General features: G+C 39.7%; 1 protein-coding gene across 10 annotated transcripts in view; it reads left to right on the forward strand.

The window, feature by feature from the left end:
* The window catches only part of fhit (fragile histidine triad diadenosine triphosphatase), a 422,950-nt gene that overhangs the window by 314,679 nt on the left and 90,512 nt on the right, over window positions 1-17,759 (forward strand). For all 10 annotated transcript variants that reach the window (XM_080460849.1, XM_080460851.1, XM_080460842.1 and 7 more), the window contains 2 exons: window positions 681-826; window positions 9,453-9,482. In XM_080460849.1, coding sequence (XP_080316975.1) covers window positions 681-826; window positions 9,453-9,482 — 176 coding nt within the window. The remainder of the gene's footprint in view (window positions 1-680; window positions 827-9,452; window positions 9,483-17,759) is intronic.

Below are 17,759 nucleotides of genomic sequence, written 5' to 3' on the forward strand. Positions count from 1 at the left end.
ACTCTTCAGTTCCGTTCTTGGTTCGATGACTTGTGACAGAAAGCCACATGTTCCTCCAGCCTTCTGGATATTTGCTCCTGGCTGCAGTTGCAGTAATGAACTGCAGGGTTTGATCACTTCATGACATGCGGTCGGTCTGACATGGGATTACAGCTTTCCTTCTAATATGTTCCATGACCTTTAAGACTTCAATGAAAAGGAGCGTTTCAGTGAGAGACATCTGAGGTCTGCTACTGAGACAACGTCCTACATCCTCAGAACCAGAAAGTCACAATCTAACTCCATCATCTACTGTATTCCTTCATTTATTATGATGCAGCAATCATCTAATATACCTGCTCTCCTCCTACTGTTAATATAGTGCACATGTATTATCTTTAAAACGGTGGAAAACTAGACGTTATAGTGCCAACACCTTCACCACATTCGGCTGTAAATACAAAGGTTACGTTGTTCAATTTTAAATCCATTGTGATGGTGTACAGGGCCCATTTGGTTAATGTTGTCTCAGTGTCCAAATATTTTTTTTTTATTTGACTGCATTACCAGATTGCATTTTTAATTTTATTCAATTTCAGACTTTAAATTGCATCTTTTTGTAATTTTGCTTCTGAATTAGGTCATTAGATTTGTTCCCATGTGTTGTCAGCGTCATTATTTCTCTAACTGAGCTAGTTCAGATGTGCTGGTGTGCCCGCTGAGACCGGTGGAACGCTTCCGGGATCTGCAGGCGGACGAAGTGGCTGATTTATTCAGCACCACCCAGAGAGTCGCTGACCTTGTGGAGAAACACTTCAATGCCACCTCGCTAACCATTGCTATTCAGGTAAGTAAGAAACACCATAATTGGAGCTGTTTTGGTGGTTTTCCTCCGCTGGTTGTTTGCTGTTTCGGTTTTTGTCTTCCATGTTTGTGATGCAGACTTCAGGCGGCTCGCCTCACGTTGACTTGAGAGTTTAAAATATATGTTTTTGAGTTGTTTTTAGATTCGTTAATAAATGTTAAACTAAACTATTAATCTAATCATCCCCTAAAATATCCGTTCACTTACTTTATCCCCTTGGTTTAGTCTCAAAACAACAGAAATCTGGTTAAAGCTCTTTCTAACAGTGTAGGCATTTACTTTATAAACTGTGTTAATATTGAATATATACTTTCCAAAATGTCACAAACTAGCCTTTAAAACGGTCTCTTCGATTCATTTGGTGGGTATGTGCAGCTGTGATGGAGCGAGAAGCAGATGGTGGCTTCATTCGACAGGAAAAACAGATAATCCATTCTTTCAGAGTTAGTAACAACCTGGTGTAAAATGATCACTGAAGAGGCTCGTGAAGCTGGCAGCTCTCCAACGAACTGACCTTTGGCTAAGCCCCGCCCCCAAATACGAATGAACCAGAAGCATGGTCAAAGGATGCAACGGCGATACGAGGTGTCCCGAAAGGCTAAACAGTGGGGTTTACTTTATCGAGTAAGTAAAACAACGTCTTGTCTAATCTGGGCCATCCAGTCATATAATATCAATCACATGACGCGAGCAGCCACGGGTTTCCTTAAGCTAGCCACCTAGCTTAGCTGACGAACACTGATGTTAGCTGCTGGGAGCAATAGATAGATAGATAGATAGATAGATAGATAGATACTTTATTCATCCCAAATTGGGGAAATTCAGATGCCCAGCATCGACCAGTGTGTACTATACATAAATCAAACACTTCTGACAGTACAGGCTTGAAAAAAAAATAAATAATAATAACAATAATAAATTAAAAAAGAAGTTAAAAAGCAAAATGGTGAGATAAAATGTTCAGTACATAGGTTTGCTATACAGTCGTATGGCTGCCGGGCTGCTCATGGATAGGATTCGGTCACTGCGGCGGCTTCTCTGAGCGACCACAGTGTTGTGCAGGGGGTGGCCACTGTTCTTGAGAATGGCCTGCAGTATGCTCCTCATCCTCTTCTCCACCAGCTCATTGACAGTAACCACCCCCCTCCCCATCACTGATGCACTTCCTGACCAGCTTGTCCAGTCCGTTCTTCTCTCTGGCCGTCATTCACTTGCCCCAGCACACAACAGCAAACAACACAGCATTTGCCACAACAGATTGGTAAAACATATACAGCATTTCATTGCAGACTTTGAAGGATTTTAACTTCCTGAGGAAGAACAGTCTGCTCTGTCATTGATGAAAGATGAAAGAGGAACAATCATGGGAGAAATCATGGCGAAATCTGTGGCCTTGGCTCTAAGTCCTACGTTGCGCTGTGAGACTGGTTCAAGGATGACTGTTGTCATGGGGACCAAAGACAATAAAAAAAATTCTGACGGTGTCAGATTATGTTTAAGACGGGTTTTTCTTGTGTAATCACGTCAACTCATGTCATCCCAGGCTGCGATTCAGCTTGTTTTCATCGCGCAATCTGCACACAGCAAACTTCATGTGCTGACCTAAAGTTTACAAGTTCCGTGTTGTACAGTGTGTCGAGCTGTGAACTCACAAGATTGTTAAAATCGCACGGTCTGCAGGAGCGTTTACTAAAATGATCCAGCTCGAGTTCAGTTTGAGACAGATTAAGTGCTCGGTTGGCTACAGCAGCTCAGATCTTAAATTTAGCTTGGAACAGAACAATGAAAAATCGATAAATAACCTCAAGCAGCCAAACTTTGATCTGCACGAACTCCCCCGCAAACTGTGGTTCCACACGTTTTAAAGTTCTTTTCAAAATCACAAAGTGCAAAAACATTTTCAGACTCAGTCATTAAAGGCAACATTAGTGTTTGATGAAACGGACTGGAGCTTTTATCACAGCTTCAATGATGAGATCCTGTCAAACTGTGTGAATGATGTAAGATTCAGTTTCATCCAAAAGAAAGATTTAAAGTGAGTGGAGCAGATCAGTAGCACCGGGCAGATCGTTAAATACATGGTGAAGAAAAAAAACAACAACTTATCTGGTCAAATTGTTGAAAGAAGTAGTTTATATTTGAAAAATGGTTTCATTGAGTTTGATGAAAATATATTTATCTTTATAACTAAATCAAAGAAAAAGAGAATAGTTTGAAACTGATGAATGTAGAGGCGAACTCCCACGCCCAGACACTCTCATCTCAGACTGAGCGGCCTATTCTGCATAACTGGTGATATATATGCTAATGTCAAAATAGCACCTACCTCGCGCTGCCTCCCTGTCAGAGAAAATTGTTTCACAGGTTAGCAGGGAGAAGGAGGGAGGGAGAGTAATCTTTACCTGGATATCATTTTCTTCCACTGTGAAGGTGATGAGAAGTGATGATGGGAGATTAGTTGTGACAGCCTCAGGGTTACAGCCGCCACATTAAAGGAGAAGTCGCTGCAGGAGGGGGACAACTGTTCTCCGCAGCGCGCCGCTAATGTGACAAATAATAATATCACACAAATCAACCACACCAGAGGATTGATGGAAAGGAGGGGAAAATAAAGGGACACAAATGCTCCTGTTTTTTGTTGTTTTTTTGCTTTGTTTTTTTCCCCCTCAGGCTCTGCTGAAGGAATTACAATCGAGCTCATGATTGGTTTAATGTGCAATGATCTCTGTGAGAGCCCAGCAAATTCCAGGCATCACCCTCTGCTCACAAATTACAAAGTGTAATCCCCGTGAATGGAATCACACCTGATATGACAGTCTGAGACGAGAGGGAAGCATTAAAAGGTGTCACTGTCACAGGTAATTGTGCTCCAGAGAAACCCATCCTAATAAAACAAGAAGGATAAAGAGCAAAAATTTGATAGAAAATTAGAAAAGTATGTGAATCCTTTGAAATGTTTTGGCATGAATTGATCATTCAATGGGATGTTACCTCCATCTCTCGCTGCGGGAACCTGGGAATAAGTTCCAGTTGATCAGTGAAGCTCTTTTTCAGCAAACAAAGAGGACAAAAGTATCCAGACGTGTGTGACTATTACCCAGAGATTTGCTGATGGATTCTGTAGAGGTTTCTGGGGTCAGGGTCTTCGCTCGCCGCTCTGTTTCAGTTCCTCCCGAAGGGGCTGGAGGGGGTTATGGTCAAGCTGCTGTGCTGACTAGTGATGGGAATCGAATACCGGTTCTTGTTGAGAACCAGTTCCCAGTGTTTCAATTTCTTGGAATCGTTTGTCAGTTTTTGAAACGATTCCCTGATCGATTCCAGTGCGAATGACATCACCTCCGATGTTGATGCGTGGTGACGTCATTCTCCAGCGCAGCGAGCGGGAAACATGGCGCCCAAGCAGCACAAACACTTGAAAGTTTGGTTCCATAACAGGAGGAAGGACATCAACATGGCAACTTGCACCACTTGCAAAGTGGATATTTCATTGAAGGGAGGAAATACGACCAATATTCAGAACACACAGACACAGTAGCGATAACTTTGAATGAATGTCATGTTTTTGAGCCTCTCCGGAGTGAATCTCAACCCAGCAGCAGCACCAACATTAACACATCCTCTGCTGCTAATACTGCAGGTTTCTTTTCCAAATGAAAATCGATTAAGAACCGAATCGTTAAGCAGAATCGAAAATGCAATTGGAATGGTAAAAGTCCCATCCCTAGCAACACTTGCACACTGTTGAAATGATAAAGAAGACATTGTTGATTGTACTAACACATGAAACACTTCTGAGACCTGCCTGTGTCCTTCAGTTGAAACTTTCTCCTTGATGAAGCCTCAAAGTGACACGTCCCTGGTGTTGTCCCGCCAAGTTCATCCACATAAAACTCATTAACTTTTATTGATTTGAATTTATGAGCTTTGACATTTTTGGAGTACAAAACCTGGCGCCACATTGGTGAACACCAAGCATTGTCCAAAATAGCTCGGTGTGTTCTTGATTTTATACGTCTATGTTGTAAGGTTTGAAAGAAACACCTGATTGATCACCTATGACCTCAGCAGCAATTTAACCAGTACTCATTAAATAGGTGAAGGATGTTTAGTCACTCTGCACAGGAAAAACAACAAAAAGTCAGAATATGACGAGGAGAGAATATAAGAGTTCATCAAATTAGCCTCGACCAGGTTTCTGCAACCTTTACGACCAAATGAGCCATTTGTCACTTCCCATCAAATCAAATTTAAGTTGAGTTGCAAAACATGTTTATCTTATTTAAAAAAATTTTTTTTAAAACACAGCTCTTAAAGTTTCATAGAAAGGTTTGATATATGAACATAAACTGTCTCTTATGTTGCATTTTCTAACTTGTTTTTGTTTGTTTTTTATGAATGATAGTCATTTTAGTTTTTTTTAATCTGTTCTATGTTATTTTTCCTCCCCATTTCCTGTGGTTTCTGCTATTTTTTCCCTATTTTAACCAATTCATTTGGGGCTTTTGCTAAAATAAATTTTTAGCCAAGAGTTAAAAGTCCTTTTGAAAATGACTTTGTGTGTGTGGATAAGATGAAAACCAGATAAAATGTGTATTTATATATAATTCAGTGAGCCTCTACAGAAGGGCCAAAGAGCCACATGTGGCTCCAGAGCCACAAAGCAGCCAAAGTCATGATGCTCCCTCCACCCTGTGCTGCTTTTACACCCACTTGGTGTCACTGCGCTCCTCAGCCGTGCAGGAATGTTCATTTTACCACGTTTGACCTTAACAGATTCCAAAAGTGAGACACTAACCTGATGATTCGGTTACTCTCGGCTTCCTTCTCCATCGTTGAGCATTCTGTGCTGCACTGCCGGAGTCAGCCGCACTTCCATTTTCATTAGTTTATTTAAGAGGGACAGAACAGAGAGCATTGTTACAAAAATAGCAACCGATGCCATGTCCATGAGCCATCAAGCCAAAGGCTAATTTGCAGACCCGGTCCCCAACATGAAACAGACACAAGCAAACAGTTGTACATAGTTATACATAACACATAAAACAGACACAAACAAATAGTTATTCATACTAAACTGTGAATTGGTGAATACTAAACTCTTTTAGGGATCGGTAATCTCCTCCAGTACGTATTTTTTAAGCTTGTTGTGAGGAATATTTTAGCAGCTGAAGGCTGGTTTCATTGACAGGATTTTTGGTTTGAATTTCTATTTACGTTTGAGGATCTGTTCACATTTTATTGGCTGACCAGTTTCACTATTAAATTGATTTATTTAGTGTTAAGTCAAATTCTTTCTTGATCTGTGTTTGTGACTTAGAGGCAGATCAGCTCACATTTCGTGACCAATTCATGCAGAAAACTGAAGGTTCACATGGTTTTCTTACATTTTATTTGAGTTAATGCTTTTCAATAAACTGCGTCAGGTTTAATACTGGCCTCCTGCAGTCTTCCTCATTTTATCATAAATGCAAATTCATTTGTAAAAGTTGTTTACATGTTGCCGCTCTCCTCTTCATGCATTGTTTTGTCAAAGCTCTCCGCCCTCGCTCAGACCTCGTTTCCTACTCGTCCTTCAGCTGATCAACAGCATAACACAGCAAACGGCACATATATTACCTCTGAGGCTTTCGTTTAGCATCCTTCTGAAGCCAATCACACACATCAGTGGCTGCGTTGTGTTAGTCTTTGTGCGTCTGCGTCCGTACAGACGTTGGGATAATCCTGAGAGGACCCTGAGAGGTCCGCTGGAGTGAACAGCTGACGGAGTTTGGAGTGCGTGAAGTGGACAAAGCGTGGCAAAGGAAACGTCAGTGTTTCAACTTTGAAGCATTTATTTACAAGATTAATAGTTTTGCACAGTTGTTGTAAGACTCAACAGCTGAAAACAAGCTTAAAGTCAAATGGGAGATTTTACATGAAAAATGTTAGATACTGTATTGTCATGTTTACAGATAAATACACATTTACAATGTGCAATGAAAAGTTTACTTTACTGGTCCCCAAACCTATAATTAACTAAAGTAAAAAAAAAATTAAAGAAGGCACAGAGTATGTTGTAATGTAAATAGCTACTAAATAAGTTTAAAAAGAATAAACTAAAATAAATAAGGATAAGTCACATTATAAAGAATGATAACAGCAACAGCAGCAGCAAGAGGTAGTGTGAATCATGCAGAAGTGCAAAGTTCTGAATTCCAAGCTCAGATTTTTATATTTTGGGAGTTAATGTATCAGTGCATAGTTATTAGTTCAGTAAGGTTACAAGAGTGAATACAACTTGGGAAAAGCATCTTCAAATGTGTTTTGTTTCTTAGTTTTTGTTTTTCTTGAAAGGGTCATATTATGCAAAATTCACTTTCTAAAGGTTTTCCAACAGTAATAATCGTCCCCACACCTGGAATGACGCCCCAGAGATGAAGACAGTCTGTCCTCTCTCTCCCTGGCTTGTTTCAGTTTTTAAAAAGTGTGTTGCTCCAACCAGCCAATCAGAAATCAAACCCTATATAGTGTCATCGGGGGTTCAGCCAATCCCAATCAAGGTAGGCCCTCTGTTTGACTCCTCCCACTATCAGGCAGCTCTGCTCTGGCACATGGCACCACGAGAGGAAGTACTTCCTCCTCTTCCCAAGATGGGCATGTGTGGGCGGAGCCAGTCCAGCTCACACAGACACAGCAGATTCTGAATGCAGCTCCTATGATCCAATATTCAAATCGAGGAAAATCAAGGAAAAGTTGGGTTTCGGGCAATAAACTTTAAATATAATGTTTTTGGACCAATGAGACCAAGTAGATGTTTTGAAAACCTGAAATTGTTAATCTGAAACTATGTGGAAATATTTCATGTTGTTATTCTACACACAGGACGTCACAGCTGTTTCCTCTTTATCTTCCATGCATTTTTGAGAATGAATCATGATAAGTGGCGTTACATTTGCATTAAACTACATTTGAGAAGTTAAAGCAAAGTTTTAAAATAAACAAGGCTCAGGAAGTGTTCTGTGTTTGAAGACTCCTCCATAATTCCTTCCCTCCCTTTTATTCTCTGTGAATGCCAGCAGCCTCTCCTGTTGTAACAACACAAAGGAAACAGCAATCAGCCAGTCATATACTGTAACACCAAACATAAGATCTTTTACTTCAGGCCTCCATTGTCAGTGTGACATTTCTTCATGTTTAAAAGTCGACTTGGAAACAAGACAAAGATACAATTAATGCACAGATAATCACTTATTTCGCAAATGTAACTCCATCTCTGCCTGGTTTTACTCTGATTCAAACTGACTCAAATCATTGAGTTTATAACAGGAGAAGTTCATTTCAGTAGACAGGACAAAAATGTTAACTCATACAGGCAGCTTTTTGTTTAGTTTCTTTTATTAAAAAAATGTCAGCAGGTTCAATAAACACTATATTGAAGAAATAAAACATCTTCCTGGCTATTATTTCATGGTTTTACAGGGTTATTATGAGGCTGTGTGCAGCATGTGAGTTAATGGGAAAGATTTCGTTTGACGGTTCACTGCAAACAAAAGTGTAGCTCAATTATAAGATATAAACACAAAATTTGAGAATAAATTACTTCAAACTTGTGAAATTATCCACACATGCAGCAAGTAAATTTTACTTGATAAGAAATCTTAAAATAACATTTTGAAATCTAGATTTAAGAACATACTAGAGTATCTTCAAGGACTAAAAATAAGTAAACTTTTAAAACAAGCCAAATTATCTATCATGTCTATAAAAAATCCTTCCAAGTGCCAAACAAGTGTTTACATGTGAAGAATGGACTCACCTTTTCACCACTTGAGCAGTAACATGCTTCACTGTCACGTTCACACTGGGATACCAATGTGATGCTGATAACTCACACCACTGAGAGGAACTTTGACGTATGTGTCCTGCATAAACACACTTTGACACCTGAGGAAGAAGATGATCCGATCGTGTTTTCTCCTCTAGTTGTTAGGTGCTTGGTTCAGTTCCCTTTCTTTTATTCAGAGTTTAAATTTCATTAATGAATAATGAAAAATGCATCACAAAATGTGGTTTGTTTCTGTGTATCAATAAGAGGACTTCTGCATATGACCCACCACAATAAATACTAAATATTTAAACTTTGTTGAAATGTTTCATAACTATTTTTTATGGTTTTGTGCAAAGAATAGATGTGTCCACAAATTGGAACAGTTCTTCATTCTTGACTTAATTTGACTTCCATTTTTTAATACAATGTGTTGGGATATTTTTTACATTTGGTTGATGGAAAGCCAATGGTTGTGTTTTCTTTGAAAAAAACAAAACAAACCAACTTTACAAACCGTACAAGCTGGTGAAATGTTGCATATTGTCTGAAAATTTATAAACATACTAACCTATAATGTCCAAACAGAAATTGGATGAAAATGTTCCCCGATGAAAGAAACATCAGCACAAAGACGGCAGTGAAACAAACGGAGGATTATTTCATTTCTTTTTTTTTTTCTTTAAGGAATTGAGAATTGAGGCACTGTAGCTCATCTGAAATTAAAATCTGTCTTTAAATTATTAATGTAAATAATTTGGAATTCCCAGCACTTCTCTAATTACCTCTCTCTGTTCCCACCAGGATGGCCCTGAAGCCGGACAAACCGTGAAGGTGAGAGCTTAATAATTTACTGCTTTTAAATATGTCATGAGGCCTCGGCAATAGTTATACACTATTAAATAATCATCGTATTTCATTCGCAGTGCTAAACTCTGCGATGGGATGAATTATTTAGAGATGTATTCTAAAAGGTTTAAATCATTTTTGGTTTGCTTGAAGGCTGTATGGAATGATTCATGCAGCCGACCGGGGCGAGCCACCGGGGTCCGTCCAGGTTAAACCGAGCAGACGCCATCATTACAACGTCTTTATACACTGCTGCACTGTACAGCTCAGCTGGTACCCGTATCTTATTGATGTCATTCAGTTGGTGGCTGGTGATGGAGTCCTGGATCAGCATTGTGAAGGGGGCTCAAAATTGACTTAAGAATAAAAAAAAAAAAGAAGACCTTAAATGGTGTGTTTTAATGCATTCTGGACTACTAAGTACTACATTGTGATTAGATTTTGCTTCTTAACAGTAATATATTTCCTTTTCACCTTGACATTTTTGGTGATGCGTCCAATATACCTTCTTGCTTTGTTAAAAAGTTCAATTTTTTCCTTTAGGGTAATAGCTTATTTTCATTAGTGATGGTTTTCACTTGTACCTGTACCTGCACCTATACCTGTACCTGTACCTGTAACTGACTCGCCTCACTCCAAACTTCATTACATGTGCTTTTTATGCCCCCCTGTAGTTTCACATTGTTTCTATCTATCAGTAGTTTCTATTATCATCTTATTAGTTTTTAGATGAATATTGGCTCTTATTTTTTATCTGCATGCCTCCTATAGCTCAGTCTTAAGGCCTCAGTACATCAGTCACACATATCAAAATGGTGAGGGAACAAGCACGATTGTGAACATTATATTATTATATTATATATTAGATTATATCAAAATCAACATTTTCACAGCAAAGAATATTCTATTCCTCAATGAAAAACATGAATGATGTGCAGATATCCTAACATGTGTCAGCATTTAAACGTAACAGGACGAGTCTGAAGATTACAAACCAATCAGAAGCCACTCTTATATATACACCACGTGGTATCAACTGACCAATCGTGTTGTTCGTAATCCAGCCGGAAGTCAGTTGCGAGACGCGTACTTGAGACGATAATTCACAATATTTCTATGAAAAAAGATGGATTTAGACCAAATTAGATGCTGACAAATAGGGATGGCCATTATACACATATTTTAGAGCAACACGTCCGTTATTTTTCCGGCTGTCTTTTCCAAAAATTGACCGTCCAAATGACGGCTGGACGGCTCTCTGCCTAGAACCATGCTTTAGTTACTCTGTAGTGACTCGATAGTGGCTCTACAGCGCTGTCTTTCACTTCAGCTGAGAAATGTTGACTTACCTGGCAGTCTACCTGCAAAATTAACCTAAAACAAAGAAAAGTCTCAGAGGAAAATAGAGTTTCATTCAGTTGGACATGTAGAGAGAAACAACAAAAAATATATCACAAACTTGACCGTGTCAAAAGCTTTATAACAGCTATTAGCACCAGAAATAGCGAGTGCAGGCAAAATAACTAATGGGAATACTGCTGAAAAAAATGAAAAAGCAAAACCAGCCAATGATTTGAAGGAATCACAGTTAAAATTTTGAAAATGAGGTGAAAGAGCCAAACAGAAAGTGTCAGTCGAAACAGGTGAATGTGCTTAAACAGCTAAATCCATCCAAAACCACAAAAAACTGTAAAACAACCAAAAAACAAAAAATTCGAACTTTACGTAAAAAGCTCAAAAAAGCCAAAACATAAAAGAGTCAAATGACTGCAGAAGTTAAAGATACTAAAAAGAAAAAGAAAAAAAATTCAGGAAAATGACTCCAAATTGGAGTTGTAAAATATTTGGTGAATGCCAATTTATATTTATATATATATAAGCCTCTTATGAATATAAGTAACATGACTAAACATACAGTCCAGAATATGCAGTATATTACAGAAGTTGTATTTCTACTGGTCGTTTTCTGGTGTCACTCCTGAATTAAATATTCTGCATTTTGCATTAGAATTGGCTCTGGACCCCCAAAACACAACTTTGTGTCAGCATTTTTATAATAATAATAATAATAATAATAATAATAATAATAATAATAATAACAAAAGTACAGCCAAGGTTACTCAACACAACATGGAGGAAAAATACTATGGAGGTCTGTGACAGACACCAAGTTCCTGTTAGTAGCGTGGTCATCATTGGAAGGTCAGGAAAACCTGGAGCGAGCCTGCGGGGCAAAGCATATATATGAAAGCAAGCAGCAGCAAATGTCTTCAGCTAATTAGTAGGTGCTCCAGAATTCAAAATCCTCTTTTATCTTTTCTTTGCTCCCCAGCAGACTGAGCACGACTTTGCTGTTTGACGGTTTTCCGACTGTTTAGTGACGTCAAGTGTTGCAATGACATGGCTTTTGCAACTCAGATTCTTTTCAGATTCATTTTTTTGGTACAGCTGGAAACCAACACCTGGTTACTGGATATGTTAGTGTTCATACTTTCACAATCCAAGTAATCCAACCGTACATTCCAATGAAGAGTTAAATTCTCGGCCTACAGCTGTGGTTAATACACACCAGTTGCTAATAAAGTTAGCCTTCAGTTAGCATGTCAAAAGTCCCTTTGTCCAGTAAAGATATGTCGGAGCCACTTACCCCCCTCTTCTTAGGAAAAGCAATCTTCGGTGTGTGTGCCCTCAGGGAATCGTGTCTTTTTTAAAAGATCCTTATTTTTCCTATTTCCACAACACCTCCTATTTCCCATCTACAGATTGTTTGAGATGAAATGGCTTTCATCTACCAATACAAACAAGGTCAAAGAGTAATACATTTCTGCCTTCAGTTCAGCTACATTCACAACAGCCGCTAGGTTATATTTTAGCATTATCAGAATATCAGCAACTGTGAAATATTCTGGCGGACCTTCTGTCGAGGGCTTTTACAGCGCGGAGGCTCGGGGGGGGTTGGGGGCTGTGAATCAAAGGCAGTAATGAAAGAGCTGTTGTTTCCCACAGATCCTTAACTCACCCAAATAATCTACATATTTTATCAAATAATTTCAACACAAAGCAACTCTTCATGCGGAGGCCTGTCTGGTCTTTTTATGAAAACAGATTATCTAAGCACATATAGCACACCTGCTATCGGAGCAGCGCTCCCCCATCTATCAACCAGGTTATTGCAATCAGGTGCCTGCACGCCAGCAATAAAAATGGCCCTTTGATTGAATAAGAGCGAGGCAAGCTATGAGAGAGAGGCAAATGCACTCTTATAAACTTACTGCCTGCAGTTGCCCAGGCGCAAGACAAATCTCAGCGTTTTGAATGATGGAGCTGAATCTCATTTTTGTCTCATGGAAAATACGAAGTGATTACAGTGATTTATCATGTGTTTGGCCACATATAGATTCTCAGTGTTTACTAAGCAAGCTTGGCCCCCTCGGTGTGATATTTTATAGGTGAAAATCATTAGCCGTAATATTCATGAGGTCGACAATATCGAATGAACCCACAGAAAAGTATTTTTCTCAGCAGGCACTATGGAAAGCTTAGTGACACTGGATGAAGATGACGGGAATGTCAGATGGAGAATTATGCTTATTTATTATGTGGGTGTTAATGAAAGGCTGGTGTTTTTTGGGGTTTTTCATCAGTGTAAATTTGATCATTTATTATTCTACATACATTGTTCCTTTATAAGAAAGCCACAATATAAGAAGAACCTGTCAGAGATTCTCTCGAAGCCTCGTTTGCTGCTGTAACAGAACATACCCAATAAGAAAGAGATCAACCGACCGTCTTTCTGACAATTACATCAGAGACGAAATTTCGATGCAGGGTCAACAACAAAGCACACAAAAAGTACCAGAGATAAAATAACTTAAAAATCCCTTAGATATAATAATGCACCTAAAATCCAGTGCAACAATAGATAAGTTGAAATAGCTTAAAACAGAAGAATAAATAAGTATTTACAGTCCTCTGTTTAAAAGATGGATGGTGGTGGAAAAAATACTCTTCTTAAACCTGGTAGTTTTACATCTCAGATTGGTACCTCCTGCCTGAGGGGAGGAGAGAAAATAGTCCACGGGTAGGGTGAGTGGGGTCCTTGGTGACCCTCAATGCCCTCGACAGGCAATGTTTTCCTGCAAATTCCTGTATTGGTGACAATGAGACCCCAATGGTCTTCGCGGTGGCCCTCACCACTCTCTTCAGTGCTAATAGATGGACGGCAATACAAATTTGAAGGTTTGCTGTGGTATCTTCGACCAAGATGTTTGAAGAAGATCTTCTAAGTCTTGGCAGTGTTGAGATATGGCCTCCAGTGGACCACTGCATCAAAGACCCTTCTCCTTCCTTGGACTTTTGATAAACCACTGCAGACCACAAACACCCCACAGGAGTGGCAGGTTTGGAGATCCTCCCCCAAGTGGTCTCGTCCCACAATATGTGATCCTTGTGTAAATCACTCAAATACTTACTGTTGCTGCTTAATATATCCAATCAGCATAAACCAACAATGATTTTTTAACATATTTTCAATCAATACATTACGTTGTTTTTTGATGATTTTACAACTCCTGCAGTGCAGACACATTTATTGTGTAAGATGTGTCAGGATGGACCCAAACACAGACTCACAAGTTCCCATAAAAGCAGTGTTTATTGATGAAGAGTCCAGGGAACGCAAGGAAACGGTAGCAACAAGCAACAAGACGAGCCAACCCAGACACTAGGGGGAGAGGGGTTTAAATACACAGGTAAGGCAGGGAGACCAAAGGTGCCGCACATTAGTGCCCTGCAGGGGAAGAACACGATAGAATAATTGGAAACGTGAGGTGAGACACACAGGTAGACAGACACAGAGACCTGACAGATGTGTGTGTAGGCACCACATGTTTATGGTTCATGAAGGCGCCATGGGGTGTTTGGTTGTGGTGTTGGGTCTCGGTGTTGGATGTGATGTTGGGTTTACACGTTCAGACCATCATAGAAAAGGTGGAGCTTTATATTTACCGTACAGTGGAAAAGAAGGAGGCACTCTGTCAGTGCATTCCTCCACCTGGTGCGATGATGAATATTAAATCACTTCTCCCTTGTCCCAATATCTATTAGCATGCCAGCTTTTGTTTTAAACCAAAATGCATCCGCATGTTTTTGAGTCATCCTGTTAACCGACCAACCGACTGCCCACCAACCAACCAGCCAACCAGCCTGCTTGCCCCCAACCAACCAACAATATAAAGTATGTGTTGTTACTTGTTCACTCAAAATAAATGTGTAATTTATTTATTTTATTATTAATTACGTTTTGAATTTATAATTCAAATGACAGTGGAACATTTTCTAAGTACACCACAGGAAATACTGGAAGCGCAGCTTGGCTTAACTTCCTGTCTCATCGACTTCTCAGGCAGAAGTACAAATGATCATGATGCTCCCAATTAGCGGACAACAAGCGGAAGGACTTTTCAGTTTATTTCATGGAGCTGCTTTGCTTGAGTTGCACCAAAATTTTAACTTTTGAATGTTTGATGTGATTGTTGGATGTTTGGTGAGACAGTTTGATCGGAGAGTTTCAAATGCATACTCACAAGCTTCAATATCTGAACCATTAACACATGAGTCAAAGTAAGAAGTTAGAAAGATTAGCATTAGCATCTTCTTTATATCTTACCTTTTTCTTCTTAAACCCCTCCCTCCAGTAAGACAATGTGTTGATCAATTATCACTTTATAAAAAGTTTCACAGATATTTACTGTTTGTGTACCTGCTGTCAGTATATCAACTCTCTTCTTCTCCTGTTTGAGAGTGGACTCACTACACCACCTTATGGTATACATTAGTATCACAAGATTTACTTAAGTGCTATCTTTTTAAGTAGATTAGAACTTAGATATCTGAACTGCATATACAAATTTTTTAGGTTCATGACTGTAGTGGTATTATGTTACGTTAGATTGTTTTGGTTATATTTGAATAGATAACAATATCATTAAGACACTTTCCTAAGTTTTCTCCAGAATCCAGAAAGTGAGCAGAATAACTGGTTAGTTTCCACTCAAGTGGCCTTCCATGGCAAATCGCTTCACAAAATGTCAAATCTTCAAGGTTTCCAACACAGATTGGCACTCATATTTGCCTTGGCTTGCCTTTGTTTGCTCATCTCAAAGCCTTCTAGTCTAGTGTGGAGCTTCTGCCACTTTATCTTGCTTTGGTTGATTTCTGAAGCACTTCATCCTCAACTGTGGGGAAAAAAACAAAAACATGCCAATTCAACTAAATCTTTTCTATAGGTGTCTGACATTCAACTCCATTTTCTTCCTATCGAAAAAAAGAAAAGGCTTTCTGGGAGCATAGCTGCGGCACATTATAATTATGTTGGAAAATAGAACATTCTTATTGAATTTTTGTGAAGTATTGACAGTAAACATGTCCACCAGAGTTTTGGCGAACGTCGGAGATCAGATTGGAAACCACTGCATGAACTCTCCGCCAAACCTATTAACTTAGAAAATCATTTAATTTATTTGAAAAATTCGAAAGAAAATTATATATTATTATAAAGGTTTTTGGATAGCTGCAAATATTTGTTCACCAGTAAAAGCAACACTCTGTTAAATCTCACCATTTGAAGACAGTTATTGTGTATTTGCCTGTTTACAGGCAGACATAAGTTCAAAACTGACTCGTGCATGCCTTATGTAAACTGTTCTTTAACCATTGTTGATTCACCATAACCTCATCCCAGCTCTTGCCGTCGCCTCCGAAAGAAGTTGCCCATTTCTTCCGCCTGCTGTGTGCTTGTGATAAAGGCAAACTGGTCAAATCAGTTCAAGGCTCTTCTTTGTCAGCCGTTTCTTATGTCAAAGCTTGGAAAAAAAAATTGCATTTTCAAGCTTTGTAAGGAAAGAGAAGTTCTGTGTTTTTCAGTGTTGCCGCTTGATAAAGTAATCCAATTACTAGTTACTCCTTTAAAGTGTAGCTTAGTTACTTTACTGATTACTTGTTTTTAAAAGTAACTAAATTAGATTGCAATTTACTTTATCAGTGACATTCAGCAGCATCTCATTCATTTGCACCAAAGTCCAGCTTTTGGTGCGTGTGTGTGTGTGTGTGTGTGTGTGTGTGTGTGTGTGTGTGTGTGTGTGTGTGTGTGTGTGTGTGTGTGTGTGTGTGTGTGTGTGTGTGTGTGTGTGTGTGTGTGTGTGTGTGTGTGTGCGTTTGTGTGTGTGTGTGCGTGTGTGTGTGTGTGTGTGCGTGTGTGTGCGTGTGTGTGACAATGACATTCTGCTGTTATTGTGTCAACAAACCATTTACCAAACTCTGGCATTACTAGAGGAATCAATGATGAGATTATCTCTATAATGTGGTGTCCTTCCTTTTCCAGTGTGAGGCCTTCAAATTAAAGCCTGTTGATGTCTCAGAGCTCCAAAGGCTTCAAAATAAAATCTTTCACAGGGAGGACATGTCAGACATTTCTAAATGAAGACTGAGGCTACAATGTTTGATGAAAAAGCTGAATTTAAAGAATGTTGCTCACTCTACTATTCTATATTGGTCATATTTTACCAACATACTCTTTCAAAGACGTGATTCCTCAACTCAATGTGGTGCGGACACGATTTCAGGTCATCAGGTCTCATGAGCTGACGATGTAAGGCTGCTACTATCTGGCTGAACTTATCGTGAGCATGTTGACTGATAGTTAAGTGCTTTACTGTCTTGACTAAGTGCTGCTTTAAATACTGTACCTCTTGGCATGGCTATGCGAACGAAGATTTATAAAGGGGGCTGTCCACATCGGCTGCAGGCACGCTGGTGGCTAACTAGTCCGATGCGGGACAAGCAGATCCTGCCGCAGCGGGTACAGTCAAAAGTCTGGTCTGGTACAGCTGCTGGAGCATCCCGGTCCATCCTCCTGCGGCGTTTCGCCTTCAGGTTGGCCCTGCGGGAGTCTTCAAAGGAGGAGACGGCCTGGTCCGTGGTGTGACGCCAGGCCTGGCGGTTCGCAGCAAGTGTCTACCACTGGCATAGGTCAATGTCGCAGGCACCGAGGGATTTCTTGAGAGAGTCTTTGTACCGTTTCTTCAGTGCACCTCTGTCACGGTAGCCAGTAGAGAGTTCTCCGTACAGGGCTATCTTGGGCAGTCGATAGTCCTCCATTCTGGAAACATGCCCTGCCCAGCGTAGCTGCGACTTGAGCAGCATGGCCTCGATGCTGGTGATCTCCGCTTGTTCGAAGACCTCAACAATGGTGACATAGTCACT

Source organism: Lipophrys pholis (genome assembly GCF_963383615.2).
Source record: "Lipophrys pholis genome assembly, chromosome: 4".
NCBI classification, from domain to species: domain Eukaryota; kingdom Metazoa; phylum Chordata; class Actinopteri; order Blenniiformes; family Blenniidae; genus Lipophrys; species Lipophrys pholis.